This window comes from Haemaphysalis longicornis, unplaced genomic scaffold, assembly GCF_048455015.1.
Source record: "Haemaphysalis longicornis isolate Haplotype H1 unplaced genomic scaffold, Haemaphysalis longicornis Haplotype H1 scaffold_1, whole genome shotgun sequence".
NCBI classification, from domain to species: Eukaryota; Metazoa; Arthropoda; class Arachnida; order Ixodida; family Ixodidae; genus Haemaphysalis; species Haemaphysalis longicornis.
The window spans coordinates 233861119-233888789 of record NW_027526203.1 but is presented as its reverse complement, the minus strand read 5'-3'; the positions used below and the strand labels follow the sequence as shown (position 1 = coordinate 233888789).

At 49.4% G+C, this 27671-nt stretch overlaps 2 protein-coding genes and 1 pseudogene across 2 annotated transcripts in view; 1 reads left to right on the top strand and 2 right to left on the bottom strand.

The window, feature by feature from the left end:
• The first annotated feature begins 895 nt into the window (after positions 1 to 895).
• LOC144158190 (uncharacterized) overlaps positions 896 to 27671 on the top strand; it is a 544079-nt gene continuing 517303 nt past the window's right edge. The window contains exons 1-2 of the mRNA XM_077688885.1: positions 896 to 1014; positions 20068 to 20742. Of these exons, the coding sequence (XP_077545011.1) occupies positions 20458 to 20742 (285 nt within the window). The 5' untranslated portion in view covers positions 896 to 1014; positions 20068 to 20457. The remainder of the gene's footprint in view (positions 1015 to 20067; positions 20743 to 27671) is intronic.
• Positions 14078 to 15712, bottom strand: LOC144168705 (uncharacterized). Its single transcript, XM_077697645.1, has one exon. The coding sequence runs from the start codon at positions 15707 to 15709 to the stop codon at positions 14078 to 14080; it is 1632 nt and encodes a 543-aa protein (XP_077553771.1). The 5' UTR covers positions 15710 to 15712.
• Positions 18134 to 19113, bottom strand: LOC144158199 (uncharacterized; annotated as a pseudogene).

The window sequence follows — 27671 nt, the reverse complement described above, 5'->3', positions numbered from 1 at the left end:
ACGCGCAACAGCATGCAGAATACTTATAAGCCCACGTTTGCACTACCCAGCAGCCCGTGGGTCGTGGTGCAGTGGTTATGATGTCCGCCTCTTGATCGCCTCTTGGTGTGTTGTAGTAGACGCAGGTTCGATTCCCCGTAGGGTTACGTGAATGTGCTTATGAATACTTTGTGTGTCTTGTATAAAATAAAATAAAGAACGGAACATGCCCTTCGCTTGGGACACATAACACAGCCGGGCGCAGCCGGAAAGTAAAAACAAACCATAAATAAACACACCCAATGCATGGTTCGCGGCAATATAATCAGCATACACATAAGAACAAACTTTCTGATTGGAATTGAGCTCGTAAATACTATTACAAAGGATTGGACATAGTATCAATCCCTGAGGAATACCCCTTGTCTGTTGACGCGCCGATGAATGAAAACCGTTTTGGGAACAAAAGAGCTGGCGGCGAATTAGAAATTGCTGTATCGAGTAAATGATGTGTTTCGGGAGATCGCAGTTCTTCAGTTTGGCAATGAGAATGCCAAATCCTACTCTGGCATATGCTTTTGCAATGTTCAGTGTGGCCTGCGCACAAACGTTTATTTCTACGGGAAGACTGAATGCTACTCTCCAAGTCAACATGAGCCGACCAAATAGAGCAGCTTGGACGAAATCCGATTTGAGGTAGACTAAGAATATTATCCTCGGAGAGGAGTCAGTAAACGGTTGTGTAAAATTCTTTGTAAGTCTGACTACATTGCTAGTCAGAGCCATTGGGCGAATGTTGCCTGGGAGAACTTCAAGACTGGGGGCTTTTAGCAGTGGAATAATGTTCGAAATTTTCCCGTCTGCGCGAACATGATGATTCTAAGGAATACTGACGATGCTTAACAGATCACGACGTCATTCCCGAAACAGAAGCTCTGTGGAGGAAGTAGATGTACCATCGGGCCCCGGAGAAGCTGCCTGGAGGCGCTTGACCACATCAACCATCCCTCCCGTCGTGACCCTGGAAAAGTCAGAGTGGGTCGATTTCAAGAAACATCTTGATAAATGGGTAGCAATAAACCTTTTTTGTGACTTCCGGGCGATGTGCTCAAGGAAATCTAATATTCACGCGGCGTTTCTACAACTGACACTTGCTTACTTCTATCATCAGTACTCTTACGGGGGCGTAGGAACGCAAATAGCGCGCGGGGTGATTATGATGATAATAATGATGATGATCCGATATGTCTCTCATGAGTATAAAAAAATGCGATAGTACATTATTTTTGCGTAGCTGGATAGTCCCCAATGATATTTACAGATGGTTTCCAACATTTAGTGTATGCTTTAGATTTGTATACCCAGGTAATTTTAATTAACTGTCATGAACTAATCAACTTTGTGTCAAGGCAGGGGAACGCCGTTAGAATGCTGAGAGGGCATCCCGTAAAACACAGACTACGATGGTTCCTTAAATTTTTCTCGGGGAAATTTTAGCACGGTGGATAAAATTTGCGCTGAAACCCCCAAATGCAGTCAGTCGCAAGCACCCCCTGAGGACGAGTGCACTTGCGCGTGCGCGAGGTGTCAGGAGGAATTCTCTGCAATATAGATCCTCCTTTGGGCAAGTGTACAGATTCACTGAACTGCCATGGTCGTTTAAATTTTGCCGTTTCATGTAAATGCTTGAAAAATTGCCCCCTATGAGCAATTTTGACGAATCTGCTAACTGAACGTGTAATAGAGTAGTGTGTAGTAAGGTTTGATTCATAATGTTTCATTGTGTTACCCCCATAAAATAGACGCTATTTTACTTGAGCAGCACACCTAATATTTATATTAAGTCATTAATAATATTTAAAATGGCTGGTTACCTTAGGACAGAGAATATCAACTATGTACTACAAAGAACAATGATCAAGCCCTGGCCGCAGAAGACTTTTCACACTTTCTATGTTTACATTCGATAACGCTTGGAGGAAATGTCTTGCATGCGCGCTCTTTGGAGTGGCTAAGGGGATAATGCGCTCCTCCGCTTATAGTTAGGTATCCAGTTCGAATTCACCATCACAGCCATGCTTATGATGTATATTTTATAAAAAAAATGTTTGTTATCGACAGTTGGTGCGTTATTTACGACCACCAGTCACGTAATTGAATCTAGGTGAGTCCATTTACGGGAGTACATAATGGAAGAGTTACGTCAGCGGGTTAACGCAGTGATCGGTGTTACGAAAGATTGAGGCACCCTTCGGTAATACTGGAATAATTATGAGTGTGACATCACTAGAAAGGTGCTTGAGTGCACGGTAGAAACTGGCGTTCTTTTTAAAACGAGGATAGCATTCTGATCTACATGTTGGAGCTCCTTACTATTCACATAAGCGATTCGGTGGTGGTGGTGGTGTGGGGTAGAGAGGGAATTCCCCATGAATGCTTCCTATTTAAATCAGTGGTCTTGCTCGTGGGCTTGAAACTGCAAAACATTACTTCGACTTCATACTATTTTTCAGACGCACGAAAGGGCATCGAAGATAAGCGATAAAATACTTTGCTACTAAAGCACAACGTAATGTGAAAATTTAGGAAGTTATGAAACAACTTTATATCAGAATGGGTCCGCTGCAAGGCAATACATTTCCATAATTGCGCTGCTTTATATAAAGTCCTGCTCCTCCATTTCAGTGCCCGCCTTGGTGATTAAAAGCTCTCGTTTGCGTTTCGAACCCTGCTTTCCACAGTCCAAGGTCACTGCTCATGCAGAAATCGACAAAGGTCGCCCAGTTCTATGCTTTAGTAGGAGTTGGCGTAATTGTGTTGCGAAGGAAATAATAGCTCAGCCGGTCACGCTCCAGTTCTTGCTTATCTTTGTACTCCGCTGCGCTTCTGTAGGCAGCAATGACAACGTACACTCACAACACGCACACGTGCACCCACACACGCACACGCACGCGCACGCGCACACACACACACGCAAACACACACGCACGCGCACACACCCACACACACGCACATACGCACGCGCGCGCGCGCACACACACACACACACACACACACACACACACACACACACACACACACACACACACACACACACACACACACACACACACACACACACACACACACACACACACACACACACACACACACACACACACACACACACACACACACACACACACACACACACACACACACACACACACACACACACACACACACACACACACACACACACACACACACACACACACACACACACACACACACACACACACACACACACACACACACACACACACACACACACACACACACACACACACACACACACACACACACACACACACACACACACACACACACACACACACACACACACACACACACACACACACACACACACACACACACACACACACACACACACACACACACACACACACACACACACACACACACACACACACACACACACACACACACACACACACACACACACACACACACACACACACACACACACACACACACACACACACACACACACACACACACACACACACACACACACACACACACACACACACACACACACACACACACACACACACACACACACACACACACACACACACACACACACACACACACACACACACACACACACACACACACACACACACACACACACACACACACACACACACACACACACACACACACACACACACACACACACACACACACACACACACACACACACACACACACACACACACACACACACACACACACACACACACACACACACACACACACACACACACACACACACACACACACACACACACACACACACACACACACACACACACACACACACACACACACACACACACACACACACACACACACACACACACACACACACACACACACACACACACACACACACACACACACACACACACACACACACACACACACACACACACACACACACACACACACACACACACACACACACACACACACACACACACACACACACACACACACACACACACACACACACACACACACACACACACACACACACACACACACACACACACACACACACACACACACACACACACACACACACACACACACACACACACACACACACACACACACACACACACACACACACACACACACACACACACACACACACACACACACACACACACACACACACACACACACACACACACACACACACACACACACACACACACACACACACACACACACACACTATTTATGGTATCTTTAGTGTTACCAGCTTAGTTTCCAGAGTTTCTAGGCGTGCGCAAGCATTTTTAAATTATTGATGTTTGCATGTCGCCTAACTGTCATTGCCAGGGCAGTTTCGATCAGCATTAACCATAAGAACCACAAGTCGGATCCGATTCCACTACCCACGTGCCATCTTCAGTAAGGGCTAAAATTAAAATAGTAACATTTATGACATCATTTTGGACGCACGCGGGTAAGCGCACTGGAGTTCTGGCCTAAAACGTCAGCCTTGTACATTTGAATGTAGACAGGGGGCTTTTGCATAGCTTTTCTTGCATGAATAGAGAGCCATTTTTTAAGTGTCGGCTTCACACCATTAATTTCTTCATGTCGTCATCGTTGTGTGAAAGGCTTCGACCCGACATTTCTTTTTGCTGATTTTACGGAGTACTGACCAAATGGAGCTGTAATACTGGACTTTTGTGGAACACGAATATTCATTACCAAAAAGAAAGCCGCCGTCTGAGCGGAGCCATTCGATTTCAATATGCTGGTGCTGTCTATCTAAGCGAGGACAGGATTTTTAAACTGAAGAGAAGAGAAAAAAAAAAAAAACAGCTGACGATTAGCATACTCCTTAATGCGAAATTTGTGTCACGGCACATAGATGTTGCATCTCGGGAAGTAATCGCGTAATGAGCGAACGCGCGGCGCCGCGCGCTACTCTGCCGTTATCTCGCAGCGCTTCGCTGTCGCCGAACATGCTATCGCAAATCGTGCTGGAACCTCCTGCGCAAATCTCACGTGGTTCGGAGGAGCCAGGAGTGGAGGAGAGCGGTTGGCGAAAGTGTGAAGGGAGGCAGTGGGACACACTTAGCCGCGGGGACGCCATGGGAGACGACGCCATAAGAGCGCGTGCCGCCTTCCCCCTCACACTTCCGCCAGAAGCTCCTCCTCTGTTTTCTTTCTGCCCTCGGTGTCTGCTTCGCTCGTTCGGTTACGCGGACATGGCCTTCGCCGCCGCTGCCGCCGCCAAGCCGCTGTGCCGGGCGCCAAAGTGCTCCGCACCAAAGGAAGATGAACATATACATTCGATTCAGTGCATCGCGCTTAGAGGAGTCCTTTCAGCATACGCGGTATCTTAGGGAGCCCCAACAGCACATATGTTATTTATATGCGCTTTCAGATACCTTGGCCATGTCAAAAAGTTTAGGCATTTATTAAGTGCATTTCCTGTAACTGTACACAGTCGAAGAACGAAGAATGGCTGTTAAAGCGTGAAGGGGGGGGGGCATACGGTAATGTAAATATAACCAGGAAGTCTCGAAAAGGGTGTGATGGGAAATAAGGTCCGGTGGCATAGCGGTAAATATTGCGCACGCTACACGCAGTCAACACAAAAAGGAGACGCGAAGGCTAGCGCAGTCTTTGCAGTATTTTTGTTTTGTTTGGTCCCTGCATAGTGTGCGCAATATTTACCGTTGGGAAATTAAACCAACTAGCCCACCCATCCATGTTATTGCAGGTCTGACGGGTTAGCGGCGTGAATAGCATCTGGATTGTCTGGCAGTTCGAAAGATTCGCATTCCAGTAATTAGTAGACAGCTTGCTATTACATCCGGTGTATGGCAAACCTTGCAACGGCATCTTCGATGTCACAGGCGTGACAACGACCGCACGGCCATCTAGGCACGCGAATTCGTTGATTGAATGATTCAAAGGATGTGCGCTATGCACTAAAGGTCTGGTGAAAATAAGACTGCGTGGCTGGCCTAAACCATGTGACGATACAGAGACAACAAAACTGCGGTTTTAGGCTGAGCTTGCTTTCAGGGGCAAATAATAGAGGCAAGGAAGTCGTACAGATCAGCGCTCCGCTGTTCGAACGGTCTTCGCGAGAGGTAGGAGGAAGGTAAAAAGGCGGTTTTCATATACATAGGACCTGGCTTTGCTAAAAACTCATTATTGGGGGGAAACATGGCACCAAGGGCAACGGTGAATGAATCCAGCGTTTAAAGAAGATGGCCTTTCCTGGGTCAAGTTACCCTGAAAATTTTAGTCTGTCTGTCTGTCTGTCTGTCTGTCTGTCTGTCTGTCTGTCTGTCTGTCTGTCTGTCTGTCTGTCTGTCTGTCTGTCTGTCTGTCTGTCTGTCTGTCTGTCTGTCTGTCTGTTATCCAAATCAGCCAGAAAGGTTGCTGGTGGGTCTGCTCGTTAACATGTTACTGACTCACTGGCGATTAGTGGCCCTACTCACGAGTAATGACGTGGGTCGTGACCCACACATTGCTAGTGACCTACCCGGGGGTATCCCGTGGGTCACCAAGTGAAAGAGGTAGGTGGAGGTAGGAGGACGGGGAGTAAAGGGAAGAGTTGTGGACCGGATGCGATCATAGGAGGAGGAAGGATATGAGGGCGAAGAGCAGAGGGAGAAGGGGATGAGGGCGAGAGGAGGACGTAGGTGCAGGGGAAGAGTGGGGAATCGGATTGAGGGGTGGAGGGGTAAGGAAGAGACGTAAAACGGGATAGGAAGGTGCGTGTCCTGACAGGGGCGAAGAAACGCTATCGTCGCTCGACGTTATCTTTAGCGAAGCAAACATATAGGCGCCCATTCCTTTTTATTTACGTCAAGCGGGAAAATGGGACTGAATAGCGCTGCTGGAAGGTATGAAGCGAAGGGTTGAAGCTCTTTTTTTATGGCTTACTTGCCCTTTACGTTTCGGCACACGTGCGCCTGGTTGGCAATGGTAGCGGTGCCGGGGCCCGCGCGGTCCATTCCGTCACGGCTGGCGGCCAATGGACGTGACGTGGGGTGCATCACATCTTTGTAAAGGCTGAGCTCCGCGCAAGCATCGTCGCGCTTTGGGTGCCCTCGCCGTTTGGAAGCCGCAGTAGGGCTCTCCCTCCGACCACTCGCCTCGCCTACGGTGCTTAGTGCGTGGTGTTCCAGTGGAGGTGCCGGCGCGACATGGCCACCGAGTAGCGAACACAGTTCCCTCGGCTTCTCATTACGTGTACTGGCCGTGCGTCGCACCCGCCTTCGTTCGCCTCTTGAGCACACCACGCCGTAAGTAATTTGACTGTCCGTGCAAGTATGGATGAGCATGTATACATATACGCCATTTCCCGCTGCCGGCTGACCCTTATAGAGAGCAGAGCCCAGCTTTGGTTTTGCTGTTGTGTGGTCACGGATATTGAATTTTATCGCGGTTGAATAATACAAACCGAAAGCGATGAATCGATATGGAGGACACCTCGAAGATCAGGAACGGACTTGTATTGATAATGCATTGGCTTTAAAGTTCATGCTTGGGAGAAAAAGTACTTCGCAAGGTACCAGTGCTTTTGTACCCGCCGTGGCGCCCCAGTGGCTTAGTCGTTGTGCTGCTGAGACAGAGGACGCCGATTTGATGCTGGGTCGGAGCCAAGGTTCTGATGGAGGGGGCAACAAAAACGGCGGTGTGTTGAGATTACGGCCCACGTTAAAGATTCGTAGGTGGACGAATTTAATCCGGAGCTCCCCACTTTTGTGCACCTCAAAGCACAGGTGGAGCTTCGTCCTGTTAAACACCCGAAATTTGAAATATCAGTACATTTGGGCGCTGAGATGAAGTTACTGCATCATGAGTACGCTGGAAAATTGTATTGAATTGAACCTCTGTCGCATGCATCCCGCGAGGAGTGAGGGGGGGGGGGGAGGGGGCGAGAAGAGAGGGGCAGCAGAAGACGGCCGTCTTTCGCGGACATTTTTAGTAACGAAAGCTTATACCTGACCAATTTTTTCTTATGTTTGCTTTGTCGTGTTACACGCCGCTCGCGGCCCCTCAAGTCAGACTTTCTCCTTTTCTTTCGTTTTTCGTCTGCTTTTATCTGAGTCTCTGTTGTTGTTGAAAACGTTTATTAATAAAAGAGTGAAATGGAGCAACTGGGTCAAAATTACTTGTACGGTTTTTTTACCCGCGTTCTCTATTTGGTTTCGTGAAATCAACCCAACGTACATTTTCCCGTAAAAGAACGCCGTAATCTTCGTTTTGTACTCACGTTATCCATCAAATATTCCCACTGTTTGCTCTACAATAAACGAGGCGTGCTATTAGGGCTAGTTGTAAGGAATGCCATGCCTTTGTATACTTAAAATTACAGCTGTTCCTAGTGGCAGAAATGTTTTTGCAATGGGCGCTGTAAAGAGCGTGAATGACAAGGGGCAAAGCCAAAAAATCGGCTCAACAAACCTGCCAGGCTTCGCCAAGATTTGCTTCGCGTAGGATATCTCAGTAAGATACAGCCGTACACGTTCGAAACTCCTAGAATCGATGCGCTGTTAAATGTCCGCTCACTTTTTCCCTCGGTGCTTCGCAGAAGAACTTCGGTGCTTCTCTATGTTGAAACAGCGGCTGCTTTGCTACTAGCTGCCTTCCTCTCCGCTGCAGCAGTAGGGGCATGTGATAAATGATTTAAAAACTCACTGCAACAAAACCATCGCGTAGGTTTAAATAAAACGACAGTATGGACATGTTATAGCACGGTAAAATGCGTTAGCACGTGGAAAGCCGTGCTGAGTGAGAATACCTTGTGCATAGCGTTATACATTTCTTCTCCAAATCCCGGTGATACAGAGTACTAGGCTGCACCAGTTTCCCTGAGGCCGCCAGCGAACAGCACCCTCGGCGATGACTTTATTGTCCAAATTTGCTTGGCACCAACTAGCTCGAAATCGTCTTTTAAAGGGAGCGTGAAACACTTTTTCAACTTTTGAATGCCTTCAAAACGTGGTCAAACAACAGATCCAGTACTTGGAATAGGGAGTCACAAAGTACCAAAGTTAAAAATTGTCGCTAAATGCCCATCATATCTTTTAGAAACTTGCTCAAAGGATTTTTCCTGTCTTTCCCGGTCTTGGCGTTTTTCGACCGCTTGAATTACGTCATTAGAGCGGTGTAGCGGTTATTGGCCGGCTTTCCTTCAGTTGCAGCAATTAACTCATTCGACAGCCACTTTTAAAAGAAAGCCACAAAAGCAATCAGAAACGGAAGGCGCATCTGCTATAACGAGCCCATCACGCTGTGCCGCTCCGTGCTGGTGATAATTATTGACTTCGCAGTGCTTCGAGACGTGAAGGAAAGAGTGTAAGCGTTTATCAGAAATGTTGAAGGGTCCCCTTAAGACTCCTGCTCTATCAGAAAGCATGCGCAGAATGCCCAGTGCGGCGCGCAGAAACACATGTGCTGCGCCCTCATCCTTTCGCCCCTCTCGCAGCGGCGCCGTGATCTCAACATTCATTTTTTGCGCGCCGTGAATTTTAGGTTTTAGTTGCCGACGCGGCCGAATGAAGCGGTTGCTCTGTCTCTGTGCTCAGTTCAGCCAGGGGAGTGAAACTTCCTGCACCATGCATAGGACGCGATATTCGCTCGCAGCGCCGGACAAACCTCTGGTGTTTGGGGATGGTACTAAAAACATGGTGGCGCGTTGCAGACATGCACTGGTGGACGTCATCTTATTGATGACTGAAAACCCGGGTGTGGCGGAAGGGGGGGGGGGGTGATTTAGCGCCAAATTTAACTGGGACGCACATGCAAGGTAAATTGAGCGAATGGAAGATATTCAGATGGCCAGCGCGCGATCTTGTTCCTCTTGCGCAACCCGCCACATTATCAAAAATGAATTGTTTCGTTCAGATTGATGAAGTTTTGCGCGTCCACTTCTTTTTGCGCCACTTATTCTAAGTACGAGATTGCTTTGGTTTACTAGTAGACACAAACTAGGCAAGAATAAAGAGCACAGTTTTCTCATTTTTATTGCTGAAATGTACCGTTCATGCAGTAAAAGTACAACTTCAATATTTTACGTTTTTAGTCGCGTACAAAAGTGTATGGCACGTGACAGCATGCTAATAACTAGGTATCCAGCCAGTGCATACCTGTCCAGTGCCTTGTCTGTCCAAGGTCCGTGTAGTCTCTGCTGGTGAAATGGGCAGGACACAGCCGGTAGCTGCTGTAGATCAGTCGAGGGGATAATTGAGACAGGTCCTGCCTTCTCGCCCATAGAGCCAAACGCGAGATCTGGAACATCAACAAGCACGTGTGTATATTTGGGTTAGAATGAATACTAGCTTTATTGCTGCTTTCAGGCGCACATACGATAGTTTTGAGTGAAAACTGGCATCTGTATTCGAAACAAACGTTACCTGATATATTAGTAATCTTTCATTCTCAAATTGATTTTGGCTACAAAGACAACACCAATAGTGAAGGCAAATTTTAAATTGAAATCAGCCTTTATTATTCAGAGACGCGGATACATGTTTCTATTTGTGTAACCATAATGTTCGGTGGCAACGACCCACCTTTCCTCCTCCTTCAAAACACGTTTCTGCAGACAAAAGCGGCCATCCCACAACAGGATCTCTAAACAATTATTCATGCATATAATGCTCCTGCGCACTGCGTATTCCTCTGGTATTTCACGGGCCCTGCAGTAAAACGGTAATAAAAACCTTATAAAAAAAACTGTAATAAACTACTAGCACAGGTTAAGCCTGCATTGTCTAATTTTTTATCGGCTTATAGCTGTGACTGCGTTCTTGTGAATATATCGTACTTGTACTTACAGTTGACACTCGAAGCATGGAACTGAAGCGTAAAATATAAATTATAAGTGTCGTAATTAATAGAGTTATGATTGTATTGTAAACATATACAGTAATTGCTTAGTTTGTATATTTAGTGCAATAAATTCATTCTGCTATATGCCGTGGATTCACGAGAAGACAAAATGCAGAAGCCACAACTGAAACGTAATAAATTAAATAGCGCCCGTCTAAACTCACAAGTGTGACTAATTTATGTAGTCACTACTTTATTAACATAGTGCTAACAACACATGCTATGAAACTATGACCCAGCCTTTGAGCCAAAAAAGCCCAGCTGTAGACACAAATATTCTGATAATTATAACGTTAATAATAATACTGACAATGATAGTAATAATCATATTATTATTAATAATAATAACAACAAAAACAACGCATGCTACGAAAACAAACTAAACGCCGACAATAAAAAGATAATAAAAAGAGTGCAGATAAGCTCACACTGTTCCATTAATTATAGTCGTGGGATAAATTGCCAGATGCTCTGCCGCGCATTTCATACATAATTCAACAGCTAAAGAAAACAATCAGAATGTAATAAATAAAAAGTGCACGTGTACGCTCAATTAAATTATAAAGCTACTCCTGCAACCGCAACCTGCTATGTCGTGCAAGTGTAGAAAAAATTCCCCCGCATTTCCCCGAGGGGGAGAATGTGAAAGTGCGAATGCACGGTTGTCGGCCCGCTTGCGGCGCTTGCGCTCGGCCCCCGCAGCCCACCGCCTCGCCGCCTTCTCTTCCATCTCTTCCATCGGGTTTGTAGTATCACGTGTACACCACGCAGTTATCAAGCCGCTATAACGCCGCTGAGTCGCCAACGCACGCCGCTGACGACGTAGTTTGAATGCCTTAAAGATATAAGGCGCTTCACTAACACTGATATCACCGTCGCGTCCGTGGCTTGGTCGGTAGAGCGTCGCGCTGCGGCCGCAAAGTCCTCAGATCGAAACCTGGCGCCGGATGCTGTTTCTTTTTTAAATATAGAGGAGCACTGCGGACGCCGCCGCCGCCGCCGGCGGTGGATGGTTTGGGGTCGCTTATAAAGTGCACTTAAAACAAAACGAGCAGCATGCAGGTCGTACAGTCTGTCAAAATTTTGTGGGCCACGGCGACCGTGGCCGGAGCAGGCGCACGGCCGAGCAGGGGCGCTGTGCTTGCCGCTGTCGGTTGGTTACGCGGATAAAGAGAGTGAGAGGAACTTTTTCCTTTCGTTGTTTGGCTGGCGGGATAACTGCAGCGGGGCGGTTTCTCAGAGCAGGCGCACTACGCTTCATCGCAGGCACTTTGCGCAGCACTTGTCGCGTCAGACACACTACAAAAGCGAGAGCAGAAGTTCCTCTCACTTTCTTTAGCCTTGCGCAAGCAGCCAACAGCTGCAAGCGCAGCGCCCCTGCCCGGCCGCGCGCCTGCTCCGGCCACGGTAGCCGTGGCCCACAAAATTTTGACAAAGACTGCCCCTTTCGTCCACAGGGATCCGGAAGAATTTTCTGCCGGCGCGGCGTGAAGAATTTTGACACCATTCAGTACAGCACGATCTGTGATGACGGCGCGAATCCATTCATGCGTCTGTTTCGATGAAACAAATTTTACGGTGGTAAAAACGGCCTCGGTAAACCGTGGACCGTTGCATACCTGTGGGCGCGACAAGAAACGCCCCTTTTCAGCGGTGTGAAGTAGGAAGGCGCGGTTCCCGTTTTCCACTCCGGGTGGCGCTCGTATTTTCGCAACCTCGAACTGCAACTTTTAAATTCCCTTGCATATTAAAAAATCCGTAATTAATAAGTAACCTAGTAATAAATATAAAATGCAACGACAATGTTCATTTATGCTCCTATGTAATACAGCCCCCAAACGTTAGGATCACTGCGGTCACGGGGAAGAAGAACGGCGAAGTTTCACCTGGTTCAGGGGCGAATTCATTGCGCATGCGTGGGGGGTTGAATTCCCCTTGCAATGCTACCCTCTGCGCAGCGTATGAATCTTGCGAGTGCGTCAGGCGCGTGAGTCATTCAGCCCCATATATAGGCATTGCGCCTGACATCAATCATCATCATCAGCAGCAGCATCATCAACAGCCTATTTGGGTCCACTGCAGGACGAAGGCCTCCCCCATTGACCTCCACCCGTTTCTGTCCTGTGCGGCCCGTGTCCATTCTTCGCCTCCGAATTTTCTTATTTCATCTCTCCATCGAGTTAATCGCCTTCCTCTTCTTCTAGTCCCGTCTCGCGGTGTCCATTCTGTTGTCCTTGTGGTCCACCTGTTGTTCGTTCGTCATACCACATGGCCAACTCAAGTTCATTTTTTTTTCTTAACCTGAACTATAATATCATCTATTCGACTTTGTTCCCTAATGTAGCCCGTTTTCTGTCCCTAAGCGTTACTCCTAACATTATTCTTTCCATGGCACGTTGAGCGTACCTAAGCTTGCTTTCTAATTGTTTAGTAAGTCGCCAAGTTCCCGCTCCGTATGTCATCACCGGCAGGACGCATTGGTTGAATACCTTTCGTTTTAGGGATAGAGGCATCTTTTCATTATTTGCGAGTGCTTGCCGAATGCACCCCATCCCAGTCCTATTCTGAGCCTGATTTCTTTCTCGTGGTTTGGGTCCGCACTGACCATCTGGCCAAGGTAGTAATATTCTTGTACTTGTTACAGTGTTTCCCTTCCTAGTCTAAAAAAGGCGCGTTCAGCATGTTTATTTATCATCACTTTAGTTTTATTCATGTTTATCTTCAGCCCCGCAGCGAAGCTCTGTGATTTTAGTTCCTCAATCATGTTTTGGAGTTGCTCTGCAGATTCACTGGCCAAGGCTATGTCATCTGCAAACCTTAAATGACTCAAGTATTCGCTGTTTATCTATAAGGCTAAGTTTTCCCAGTCAAGCCTCCTGAACACACTCTCCAGACATATTGTGAACAATTTTGGTGAGATGGTATCTCCTTGTCGCACTCCCCTTCGGATCGGGAATATATCACTTTGCTTGTGAAGTGTAATTGTGCCGGTGCATTCCTCATATATGTCGTCTAGGAGTCGTAGGTAGGTCTTCTCTATTCCTTGGTTCTTTAAGGTGGTGGTGAAAAACATTTATTAAGTCTATATACAAGTGAGAGATAGGGGCAGCCTTAAGGGCCGACCCTGTACAAACTCTAGGAGGAGTCCCTAGTCCGGGACCCCTGTGGCTTCCGCGGCGGCGCGCGCCCTGGCCACGAGGGCTCGTTGGCCCTCCAAGGTCGAGCAGCCGAGCAGGGCAGCCTCCCAGCTCTCACGGGTAGGGGGGGAAGGGGACGTGATTGGGGGGACCGCCGGGTTGGATGGGCATGCCCACACCATGTGAAAAGTATCCGCAAACGGATGGTCACAGTGTGGGCATTCCCCGGAGAAAGCCGGATTGAAGTGCTTGAGTATCGCCGGGCACAATACCGTGTTAGTGTATAGCCGTAAGAGCCAGCGCTCGTCAGCCTGAGTCAGGCCCGGCGCCGGAGGCGGAAATCGGAGCCTGTTCAATTTGTACATCGCTGTGATGTCGCGAAATGAGCTGACCGGGTTAGGTTCTGGATCGTCAAGAGATGGAGGGCGAGGAGGGTCCCGGGAATCAAGCGCGCGGGCTGAGGCATCGGCAGCCTCGTTACCACCTAGTCCTGCGTGAGCTGGAGTCCAGATGACGGAACGTGTATTTGGGCGGTCCATATAATAACAGCCCTTGAGGATTCGAGCAGCGCGAATGGTGATGCGACCTTTGGTAAGATTTTGGCACGCACTCCGCGAATCGGTAATAATGATCCGAGATGCGGGGTCTGCTGCGGCGAGAGCTATGGCGACTTCTTCCGCATGAGAAATGTCAGGTGCTCGAAAAGTGAGTCCTTGAACAGGCACGTTTTGATGGATTACGGCTGCCGTGTACCACCCCCCGTGGTGAGGGCCAGACGCGTCCGTGTAGAATACTCCAGGCCGGGACCCATAGCGTCCTTGCAAGGCTGTAACCCGCGCAGTTCGCCTGCCTTCGTGAGTACCCCTAGCCATATTTTGGGGTAGAGGCTGGATATCCAACGCACCACGCCAGTCCTCTGGGATCGGGGTTCGCTCTTCTGCCTGATATGTGTAGGAGATGTGGAGGCGTTGTAAGAGGCATCTCCCAGCGTGCGACTTGGTAAGCCGCAGGTACTGGTTATGGAGATGGGCCTCTTTGAGTTCTCCGTACGTGTTGGTCATGCCCAAATCTGCAAGACGCTGGTTAGACGTCGAGATCGGGAGGTCGAGGGCGCGCTTGTATATCTTGCGGAGAATGCCTTCGAGCGTGTGCACATCACATTTGCGCAAACGTAGGTAGGGTGTCGAATATAGGATCCGACTGGTCACGAAAGCGTTGGCGAGGCGCAAAGCATCGCGGCTTCTGAGACCCCCCCGCTTGTTTGAGACCCGACGGACCATGCGGCCCACTTGATCCCCGACCATACGTAACTTGCGCAGGGTTGTGTCGACTTTCCTGCTCTTGTGTATGAAGAGTCCCAAGACACGGATTTCTTCGCGTTCCGGGATTGGCCCGGTTCGCAAGGAAAGTGCGATTTGAGTCGTATCTTTTGGTTTGGGGCGAAGATGCACGTACTCCGATTTTTCAGGGGAACATTCGAGGCCGCAGCGGCGCGCGTATTCATCTACGACCGATGCTGCATGCTGCAGGCTGGCCTCAATGCTGCCAAGGGAACCCTGGGTTGCCCACAGCGTGATATCGTCGGCGTACAGAGCGTGCCGTACGCCGGGGATATCCTTCAGCAGTGGGGGGAGATGAGCCATGGCGAGATTGAACAAAAGAGGGGAGAGGACCGCTCCCTGTGGTGTTCCTCGAGTACCCAGAGGGTATGGGCCATGCTCCTTGCCTTGAATGCGGAGGTACGACTGCCGTTCAGTCAGGAACTGACGGATGTACCTGAAGGCATTATACCCACAGTTCGTTTGGGAAAGATGGGTAAGAATGATTTTGTGGGTAACGTTATCAAAAGCCCCCTTAAGATCTAAGGCGAGGACTACCTTATCGTTACTTGGATGCTCGGTCGGCTCAATAAATAAAAAAAATGTCCTGAGCAGAGCGATGTGGACGAAAGCCGTGCATAGTGTCGGCAAAAGTGTGCTGGGCCTCGAGGTAATCGGAAAGCCTATCCCTAACCATTGTTTCCATAAGCTTCCCCACACACGAGGTTAACGAAATGGGGCGTAGATTTTCTATGTTGATAGACTTGCCCGGTTTGGGAATAAAAGTTACCAGAGCCGTTTTCCAATCAATTGGTAGCGGTTCGCGCCCCTCCCAAATTTGATTGAAGTAGTCGAGGAGGTGAAGGTATGCTGGGTCTGGGAGGTTGGCTAGAAGCTTAACAGTCACTTGATCCCGACCCGGCGCCGTTCCTCGCTTCATTTTCGACAGGGCCGCCTTCAGATCATGGAGTTCAAAGCAACGATCCAAGCCTGCGTTCTCCGAGCCTGCATATGAGAACGCCGGTTCGATGGAGTCCTGCGGGCCACAGATATATTTATCCCTAAGAGCCTGTGCCAATTTATCTGCGTCACCCGCGTAAGCGTGGAGCGCACGTTGAAGATGTTTTTGCGTTTCTGTGCGCGTTTGGCTAGGGTCGATGAGAGCCCTGAAGAAACGCCACGTGCTGCGGTTGGACATATGCTTGGCGGCATTGTTGCAGCGTTCTACCCAATTGGAGTCAGCGAGCTGGGCCGCGTACTCGGCCGCTTCCTGAGTGAGGGCTGCTATGCGGAGTTTGAGCTTACGGTTATGCTTCTGTCGGCGCCAACGGCGGACAAGGCTACGCCGAGCCTCCAAGATATGCAGTAGATGTTTATCCACCGCCGGCGTGGCCTCTGAGAGCTGAACCGTCTGCTCAGTTTGGCGAAGCGACGTCACAAGGTGTTGAGACCAAGTGGCGTAGCCTTGTTGAGCTATGGGGGCCGAAGTCGTGTACTCCGAACGGAACTTGTTCCAGTCCGGAAGTTTCGCTTGTTGATGGGGACGGGTAAGGGGATGCGTCCGAATTGTAGTGAGAAGAATGCAGTGGTCGCTGCCGAGGGTTTCATCGGTGTTCAGCCATTCTGCATGCCTGATGTGCTTGGTAAGTGTGAGATCAGGACATGTGTCCCGAGTTACAGAGTTGCCAATGCGGGTTGGGTGTGCGGGGTCCGTTTGGATAGTGAGGCCCAAGGTGGAAATAAGTTCCGCCAACTTTCTACCACGCCGTTCCTCCTTACGGTAACCCCAGTGAGGACTAGGGGCATTAAAGTCCCCTACAATGACAAGCGGCTCCCTACCTGCCACCGTAAGGGCTTTGGTAAACACATCAGTGTAAGTTACGTTAGGCAGTTTGGGAGAACTGTAGATGTTGAGGATGTGTAAGGACGGATCTTGCTTCCTAAGCGGGAGGATAGTCACCATAACGTACGAATAAAGCGGATCGCAGTCGAGATCCGCAAGTTTGGCGGTGTAAATTCGATGTACGCAGAGTGCGGTTTGTGAATCCCTTTGGTACACGGTATAATTTGTGAGAGCTACGTGCTCTCCCGTCTCCTGAAGGGCCACTACCGCGGGCAACTGCGGATAGGTTTCTAAGTGGAGCCGGAGAGCAGCCCGCTTATTGCGTGCCTTAAATCCGCGGCAATTCCACTGTAGGATTGTAAAATTAGCCGAATTTGCACGGTCGCAGCGCGATCTAGGGCCGTTGCCCGCCATCGTTAGGACTAAACGTGTGGGGGGCCTCCAGGAGAGCAAAGGGCTGCATAGGGGCTCCGCTGCTCGATCCGGTGCTCGCTTCCGAGGTCGCAGTCGAACTGTTAGACTGCTCGTCTACCTCCGTCACCTTGGAAAGGGGCCGGGATGCTTGAGAACGAGATCCTCGCTTAAGCTTAGGACGGCGGGTGCTAACAGTGAGTTGGGACATCTGGGCCGCTATCTTGCCCGGGATGCGGTCAAAAGCGGTTTGGAGGGCGGCCGCCAATCGATTCTCGATCATGGTCCCTATGGACGCCATCTGGGCCTCTAGGTTGCTTAGGCGCTCCTCAAGCGGGCCGAGGTTCGCAGCGGTTTCCCTGTCTTCGGAGGGGGAACTATCCATCGCCTCCGGCGCCTGCCCGAGTGGTGCCGAATTAGGTGAGGACGAGCGGTTCACAAGCGCCTCCACCATCTGCGTTAACGAGGCAACTTGGGCCTGTAACCTGCGGAATTCAATTTGTTCCCGTGTGGGAGTGGAAGGGGTTGGCGGTTTGGGTTGGGAGATCACGTAGGGTGTGGGCGAAAAGGCTGCCCCGCCCGAGCCGCTTACCTGGGATCCTTTCCGAACGCGGGCGGCCCACGATGAATCCCCCTGGGCAGCGGGTTTGAGCTCAGGTGATGGCTGGTTCGGTTTGGATGGGGCGGGAGGAGCCTGCCCTGTGTTAGGCTTCTTGGCCGTAGGTCCGTCCGGAGTTGGGCCTCGCCGGGAAGGCCCGATAGCCACCGCTCCAGGGCGCGGGGGCGGGTCAGTGTTGGTGGCAGGAGGCTGAGCCCCCTGCGGCGATTCCCGAGAGCCCGACTTCCGCGGCTTCCGTGGGCGTCGACGCTTTCGCTTCTTGCGGCCGGCTTGACCTTCCGGTGGAGGAGTGGATGGCTTGGGTGGCGGCGCCCTGTAGCGTTCCTTACAGCGCCGGTCCCCGGTGACGTGGGAACCAGCACACAGAGCACACCTGGGCGTACACTCATGTGGGGCACGGGCGCCATCCGTGAGCGGCACCGCCTTTCCGCAGATGCCACAAAGGTCAGGTTTGGGGCCGGGACAGGCGTCGGGTCGATGTCCAACAGAGCCACACCGACCGCAGGCTGGAACAGTTTTCTTGTACGGCTGCACCGGGATCAGCAGGGCGTCGTAGGAGACGTACCTGGGCTTCACCTTGCCGGAAAAGGTGAGGCGCACCTTATTAGAGGTGCCCAGTCGCCGGACGTGTAGAATCTCGCCTTCAGGCCAGTAAAGGCTCTCACGAAGTGCGACTTCGGTGTCGGAGCTGCGCACCGTCACTACTCCATAACAGGAGTCATGAGTGTCTGCGCGCAAGTACCCAAACAAGGGCACCTGTCCGGCGGGTGAGGGAACTGCAAACTCACCGATAAGTTTGTCCGCTATGTGCGGGTGCGAGGTGTAAACTAAGATGAGATTTTGTTCCCGCACCATCACAACAGTGACTAGCCGTGTCGCGGTCGCTCCGAGGTGGGCGATGAGCGCGCGACCGGCCCCGTTCTCGGGGAAAGCGTTGGCGAGGGACGTTCTTTAAGGCGTCCATCACTGCGGCGGTGCTTACTGAGTCGAACGCTTTTTCATAGTCTATAAATATCATGTAAAGTGGTTTATTATACTCTGCGCATTTTTCAGTTACTTGGTTGATGACATGGATGTGATCCATTGTTGAGTATCCTTTTCTGAACCCAGCCTGTTCCCTGGGTTGTTGGAAGTCTAGGCTGGCGGTTATGCGGCTAAGTATTATCTTGGTAAATAGCTTGTACATAACCGACAGAAGGCTGATGGGGCTGTAGTTCTGAAGATCTTTGTTATCTCCCTTCTTGGGAATTCAGACTATGTTGGCGTTTTTCCAGGCTTTTGGTACTTTTAAAGTTATTTTAAAGGCATCTTTTAAAGGTACTTTTAAAGACATCAATCACGCGTTTTAATTCCTGGTCGTATCGCGTCCGCTCACACACTTCCTGAAAATCATCTGGAGGCCTCCATAAATTCTACGGCATTTCAAAATGTGTCTACTGCAGTGAGCAAATCACAAGGGCCGTGTTGCGCTGGCCGCATGGCTGCAGTTTTCAGTGCTTCCAGATATACGAGAGAGGGAGGGAGGGAGGGAGGGAGGGAGGGAGGGAGGGATGGAGGGAGGGAAAGAGCGTTAAGAAAGCCCCACTATAGGGTTCCATCACCACATACATTCGGGCGCTGAAGGGCTCATGCATGCCTTCTGCGAAAAAGGAGGTTGCGCTAACTTCCTGTTTGTGTTCATGGTAGCGATATCGTGGGGCCGCGCAGGCCCACCGAGATAGCGTCAAGTGCCGTGACTGTCTTTTTTACTCTGTTGTGGATAATGCCAGAAATCTTATGATTCCATGTTGCCCTTCCCCTTTCCTTCAGGTCTGGTTAAGCAGCTTCGAGACAGCTCCCGGGTGACAGACCACGTAGAAGTGTTCCAAGAGCGGAACCAAGAACGCTACCGATGGCGAATCACAGCCTTCCCAGCTACCAGGCTGGTTCTCGCAAACTTGAACACAAGAACGCTTCGAATTGGCATATGGTGAATGGAGCTGAACCCCATTATGCAGAACGGCGTCGTTGAAACGCTGACAGCGTCACCTTAGCCTGAGCCTTCGTCAAAAACGACAAAGGGGCCGTCGAGAACTTTGCACCGAGGAAATCTTCTGTGGAGGGAAGCTTCCTACCTCCTTCGCCAGTATTACACCAGGCCCGCGGAGAAGGTCTGCGATTGTGAGTGTTGGATGACAGACGAGGGCTAAACAAGTGTCAATGTCGTCCAGTTACAGTTTGATAACCGGCGCGCCGCAAGACGAAGTTTGTGCCAGTGACGATCGTTCTAATGGAGACGATGGCTGCGCGGCTTCCGTGAATGCTGCTCCCGTGCTTCGGCGGCCAGTAGCTGAGACCTGGTGGAAGCCTGCGCAGCTGCGAGCTTCGGCGATCGCTCAGTTGCAGTGGCTCGGCGCCTGCAACACCGGTGAGGGATCCCCGACGCCGTTGGTCAGCGACGACCAGTCCGGCGTGCTCGGTGCCGGCTACGAGTGCCACAACTCGGTGAGTCCTTATATTGCGTCGTTATTTCCTCGGGGTGCTATAGTGATCGTCGCTGGTGCAACGAACGGCCCTTGCTGCTGCCTTGTTTGGAGAGCAGGACAGTGGCTGAGGCTGACAGCTGTAGGTGCTCCACGACTTTTGTGCTAGCTCAGCCAACCCCAGTTTGAATCGATGATGGTTCACTGACGGCAACGGGAACTGGTCGCGAGCGGAAATGCTCCTGGCGAGTACCCTACGCTGTGGAAGAAAAAAAAATGTTTGCAATGCGTGTGCCCCCATGTGGTATAGAGCATTCGCTGATCACTCGATTCAAGCAAGAACGCTTCTCGACTGCACAACATCCAACTGGGCTTTGATTTCTCACGATCTGCTCAAGGGAGAAATCTCCTGTCTTTCAAAAGAAGCGGTTATGCTCTACTTAGGACTTACTACACGTGGATAGGATCAGGCCGTAATTTTGCTGAGAGTCATTTTACCAAATGGAGAGACACTTTTGGTTAAAGAACTATAGTTGTTTCAGTCAGGAACAAAAGCCACTTAGCCTTTTCTTCAAGAGTCAGTGCCCAGAATATCACAGACCTCCTTTTCATCTTCTGACGTCGCCTATACACCGTTTTTTTGCAGAGCGCTGCCATCTTTTACTTATGTCTCTAACTATCCCCAGGTCTATGTTCTCAGCGCCTTGTCTTACGCGGCCGCTCCGGAACAGTTCTCCGAGCAGGCACATTCGTCCACCTTGCTCCACATATGTATGCTGCGTATGCGACGCCATTATTCCCAGCTACTGCAAACACACACACACAAAAGGGGAAGCGTTCGTCTTTTCTGATGTGTGCAACGGGCTGTAAGTAACAAAACAAAGTTGGTGTCGAGGCTAAACGAAAGAATGGCCTAAAGCCAAGATAGATGCTGCACTTCCATGAACGACCTCTGAATGCAGGATGTTTCGCTGGTTCCGTGTACCACGTGATAGGTTTCCTATTACCATCACATGATTTCTTTCCGGATTCTCATGCTCAGCATGGTTGAAAAAAAGTTTAGATTTTGTGAACAGGCTAAACCATAATGTGTTGCGGCAGGGTTACAATCAATGTTTAGCTGGACAGTAGTTGCAAAAAGCAGTTTAATGGTTTGTGAATATGTAAGAACATCTGAAATCGTAGGCTAAATTCAATTCTCGCACCCATAAGCGCAGCGGTGGCATCCTTTTCTGGCGTTATGTGTACGAAGATACTAAACTCTGTAAAAATAAACTATTCGCATTAACCTCCCGTATACGCTGCTTGAAGCAAGGGAAAATATTTGTTTCAGGACTTTGGCCCCTGCCCCTTCTCAGATTTCAGAGAAACAAACTGGCAACTATCGCGCATATTTCTGCGGCTTTCTAACTTGACGTCTGATGGTATCGAAAAACATGTCAGTTATATCCTCACCGAATGGTGAAAATATCGGCGAATTTGGGACGCCAAATTTATATCTAAAATTGTAGTGGTAGTTGTTGTACATTTGTGCAACTTTATTATTAGTCGCGTGATCGTACGTGTGTGTGCGTGCTGGGCGGGAGAGAAGGAATGAGGGGAGGGGCGGTTAGCCGTGTTGGGCTCGTTGTATCCTGACGCAACTGGAAATAACGCTGAATAATACTAATACAAAATGCAATAATTTACAGCAACATGCCGCGAATCGTGGGCACCTGCACTACATGAAACTGAAATTCGTTTTACCGCCGTACTTCTTCCGGCGAGCGCATCGTCACATCAATAGTAAGTCCTGAAGTCGGATTCTATATGCACATCTCAAGAGTGCAAGGCAGGGCGAGGGCTCCGAAAGCACGTGGCGCAAAGGGGGTGTATACGTAAAGATCTCATGACCCGCTTTTCTCGCTAAAAATGCACGATCCACGATACAGTAAATAAAGTCATCAGGCAACATGTACTGTCGGGAGCAAAAGTCTGGATTCCACGCGAGCGGCGGCCGAAATGCATTGCAGCGCCACCCTGCGAAAGCTCGCCTGCTGTCGAGACACCGGCTGTAGGGCCCATCTTAACTGCACGCATGTTCGTTTGCTCGCACGAGTCTGATACGCTTGTTGTTCACGGAAAGACCGAACGGTGTCGCTTCGGCCGTGTCTAGCATTTACGACTGGGCAATTCCGTCGGCGTGTAGCATTTGCGATACGGTCTCAGTGAGTGGCAGTAAGCGGCCACTGATGCGTTGAAAGGGTAGTTTTTCGTCACTCTTTATTAGCGTTGCACATCGAAAGTAGTTGCTATCTGCGACTGCACCGCAAAACAATAGTCTCAAACTGGTTTAAGGAAGCGTGTCGCTTCGCGACTGCTTTTATCGAATGAATCGAACGAACATGCGTGCAGTTAAGATAGGCGCTACAGCCGGTGTCTCGCAGCAGGCGAGCTTTTGCAGGGTGGCGCTGCAATGCATTTCGGCCGCCGCTCGCGTGGAATCCAGACTTTTGCTCCCGACAGTACACGATGCAAAATGAAATGGCAACACAATGTCTTCAACCTATCCAGCAACTGACGCTGTCAATTCACATCACGTGACCGGGATCGCCTGCCGAATTATTTAATTGGGGTACCAATTTATTTACTTAAGCGCGGTGTGCATCCACACCCTTTTCTCCCCTTCGTTGTTAGCTGTTGTTCGGTTATTTAATATTTACCAATTACCCCAAGTTTACACCTTGCTACTTAATTGCCCTCTGTCAGGACCAAAGCGCTAGTTTCATGAGTGTGCTTCACGGCGCTACGTGTGACTGCACAGCGAAGCATGGTTGGAGTTAAATTTCGCCTCTCCATCTTCTTGGCGAACTGATGGAGACGAAATAGTGATGTTCTTTTGATGCGCGAGCCGAGAGGACGATCTCGACTCGCTCCGATGACCGATGCTTGGAGCGGATGAGGGATGAGGACTGCCTTCCTTGCTGGATATTAGGTTTATTTACACTATTTACATTACTCCACGTTTACATCAAGTCAGAGTGACGGTTACATTGTCACTCTGACAGCAGCAGCCTGTTCGGCCGATATCTATACTGAACTAGATCCCCTCTCGACCGACCCCCGAGAAAACCCAACACTCCGGTTTTGATAACAAAAACCCCGCCTCCAAAAAGGGGGCGTACAAGAAAGAGAGAAAAAACCCTTTAAACAATTAATAGAAACCCATTGATTGGCCACAGGAACCAGCCAATCACACAGGTGTCCCCACCTGCGATCACGTGACCCAACCCTCTCTCTTATGCACTCAAAGTGCGTTTCCCACGCACGCTGTTGCACCCGGCCAGAAAATACAGGACATCTGCGGCCTAAAGTGAACCAACCATTACGTTCAGCGGGCGGCATCTGCACAAAAGCCAAGCCGAGGGCCCGGAGCGGTCCTCGCGCGGCTGACCTCCCTCCGCGCGACGCCTCCCGCGACGCCGTGCGTCTACGCGCGCGGCGGGACAATGAGGGTTGCTAATTCCCTCCCAGACGAAGGGCGCCGCCGCCTGCCGCCAGTCCCACCGGAAGACGCGCTTCAGGCCCACTCGGTGGTCTCCGAGGCGATTGACCCGTCAACGACCAACGCCGCCGCCGGAGTCGAAGATTTTCCAAACTTACACCGCACGCGCTTTCAACACTAAGAGATACGATAATCTGGCTTCCCGTCAGCTTGTTATGCCGAAGGACCCAGCCACCTCCGACGCGACAGAGATACTCAGGCTAATCGCCCCCGTCCTTTGACACACAAAAGGACGGGCACAACACACGCTCTCCGCGCCTCCGAACTTGGCGTCCGTGCGGCTACATGAAAGGGACACAGGATCGTAGCTACCAGCGGAGGCGATGCCAAACATGGGCCACCGCCGGCCTTCATTAATTACATGCGGAGCCCGAACTTAACAGTTGGCAAACGGTTTCTTCGCCAGTCACACCAAGAATAAGCGTAGGAGTAACACAGAACACACAAATTAAACGAGGCATGCCGACAACTCGTTCGTTTTCACTGCAAGTTGCCCTAGTGCACACGGAAAGAAATACAGTGAAAGAAAAACAACCAGGTGAAAACGGGGAGCAGCTCAAACATGCAAAACTAAAGAGCCGAGCACGAAGGTGAGTCACGTGAACGTCTGCGGTTCAAGATGCCCGTCCTTCGGGTAGTTTAAGGCTCTGGTAAAAATTTCTGTTCATTTGTTGTCACCAACAAGAACGCAGGGCTACTGCATTTGTCATACTTCCCCGAACGACTTGATAATCTTCTTGTCTGGTCAACTAATTCCATTTCCGAGCTACAGTGGTGCCCTTATCGGAACCTGGCCAACACGCACAGTTCCGGCAACGGATTCTCATGTATGCGTTAAGTTTGTGCTGCACCCACTCGTGCTGCACCCGCATTGTTTGTGCTGCACCCGCATTGTCCGATATACTGTCTACCACATGATAATAGAATAGAGTAAATAGAGCATCCATAGCAATTAACAAATCAGGTGCGATGCTGATTTCCACCTCTTTTTGTTTCATTTTCAGTTAGGTTATACACGTTTGGACCATTTGTCGGGAGAAAAGAAGACTATGTCGACATTGACGCGTTGTCAGATAGTGCAATATGCCATGGAGATAAAGCACGACGTCGCACTTCTCTCTTTCCTTCTTGCCTGGTTCTATGTCTGTCTTTTTGCTAAGCTGGGTGCGAAGTTTATCACCGACAGACGCAATACGGAATTAGGGCTATCCAGCAGCCTCCAGACGGGTCGTCTGTTCTTTTGAAACAATCCTTCAAAGTGCGAAAACAAGATTTGGTCACAGCATTGTTGACGTCGTGCCTGGTGATGCCCACTTTCGTTAGCTTCGGGTCTGCCTACTGAAAAGGCCAAGTTCATTGATTACTTACTCATATTCCCGGATTCATCATTTACCAACCATTGTAAATACTGACGCGGAGGCAGGAAAAAGATGAGACGATCCATGGATAATGGGGAAGATATCTACTTGCAAAGAAAGGCTGTTTATGTACAAATTGCGATAGCATTTATAGCCGGGTTGCATGTTGTTGTTGCTGTTCCTTTGAGTATGGCACATACCCAATCAGGGGATCGGCCAATCAACAGTGGATAGTGAAGAGAAAAAAAGTTTATCTAATTACGGGGCACTGTGAAAAGATAATTCTGCCCCTTCCTTTATCGTCGTCGGTGGTGGGTCAACATGGTGCTACGCGACACTTGACACTTCTTTTTCTTCTTGTGACAAGCCCCCCCCCCCTCCCCCCCTCTGAAAGCTACCGTCCCAGTCGAGGCCGCAACAGAGTGACGAGAGCAGCGAGGTTTGGTGATGTGATGTCCACGAACCGTGGATGAGTGCCTGGCGCCACGGATCATGGTGATGTAGTTAGTGATGCCTGGTCCCGCAACAACGACGTCGTCCAGGCAGCGACGACAACGCCGAACGACAAGCCTGCAGAAACACGACTTTTTCTGTTGGTCTCGTCTCGTCTTGTTTGGTCACGGCTGGTCTTGATTGGATTGTCACGGACTGGGTCACGGGGCGGAGGTCATGCTCAAGTTGTGGTCACTGCGGGGCTGGAGCTGCCCGATACGGCCCGCGTAGTCTCCGTGGTCTCGACGACTGCGCACCGGCCGAGACGTCGCGAAGATGGGACAAGGATGGGATGACTCCGCACCCACTAGAAAAAAAGAGCCCATGGATATATACATATATATATATATATATATATATATATATATATATATATATATATATATATATATATATATATATATATATATATATATTTATATATATATATATATTTATATATATATATATATATATTTATATATATATATTTATATATATATATATATATATATATATATATATATATATATATATATATATATATATATATATATATATATATATATATATATATATATATAAGAGAAGAAAAACTTCGAACAAGGTAAAAGCACGATTGTGGCCTCCGACCACGTCTTACGTGGCGGCCGCTGGGAAAAAAGACGTTCTACGTCTCCCGCGGTAGTCGAGGGGTGGCGCTAATTGACCGGCCTCAGAGCACTTGTAAATATAAACCCCCCCGGTAAAAGTCGAGAGGGGAGCCGCTGCGGGGTAGCGCAATTGGTTAACGCCCCGCACGCGTTATGCGGAGATGTGGGTTCGACTCCCGCTCCCGGAAAAACGGCGGATTTTTTCTCGACTTATATTTTCGCCTATTTAGCACTGTATTAAAGAAACATGACAAACACACGTCATTCGGCACTATTAAATATCTCGGAAACAGCCGAATAGCACTGGCAATGACGACTCCAACCTTGATATGTGTTCTTACTGAGTCCCTCGTCCCGTATCTTTCGGTTCTGCTATATATATATAAAATGGTTGGCAGTAAAGAAAACCTCGGAAAAAAGCAAAGGGGAGATTGTGGTAGGTCATTGAAACAGGTAAAGAAATTGGAAAGACAGAAAGAGAGTAGAGGAGAACATGCCCGCCGGGTGGGATCCGAACCCACGACCTGCAGAATATCGGTCTGGTGCGATGACCACGACGCTACCGGCGGGGCTATTTTCCCCGCCACTTTCTCCGGTAGTTATGGTAAGGTATTTTTGTTTCCTGCGCTTGGGGTGGCCATCGCACGAGACCGGTATTCTGGAGGTCGTGGGTCCTGATCCCACCCGGCGGGCATTTTTTCCTCCACTTTCTTTATATCTTTCAAAATCCTTTATCTGTTTCAATGACCTACCATATTCTCCCCTTTGCTTTCCGAGGTTTTCTTGACTGCCAACCATTATTTCTGTCTTATTTGAACGAGCCTCTCATTTCCTATTCTGATTCCCTGTTTATAAATTCCCTGATTCCCTGATATATCTGTTTATAAACTTCTATCTTCATCGCCATACAGTTGACTCTAGATTA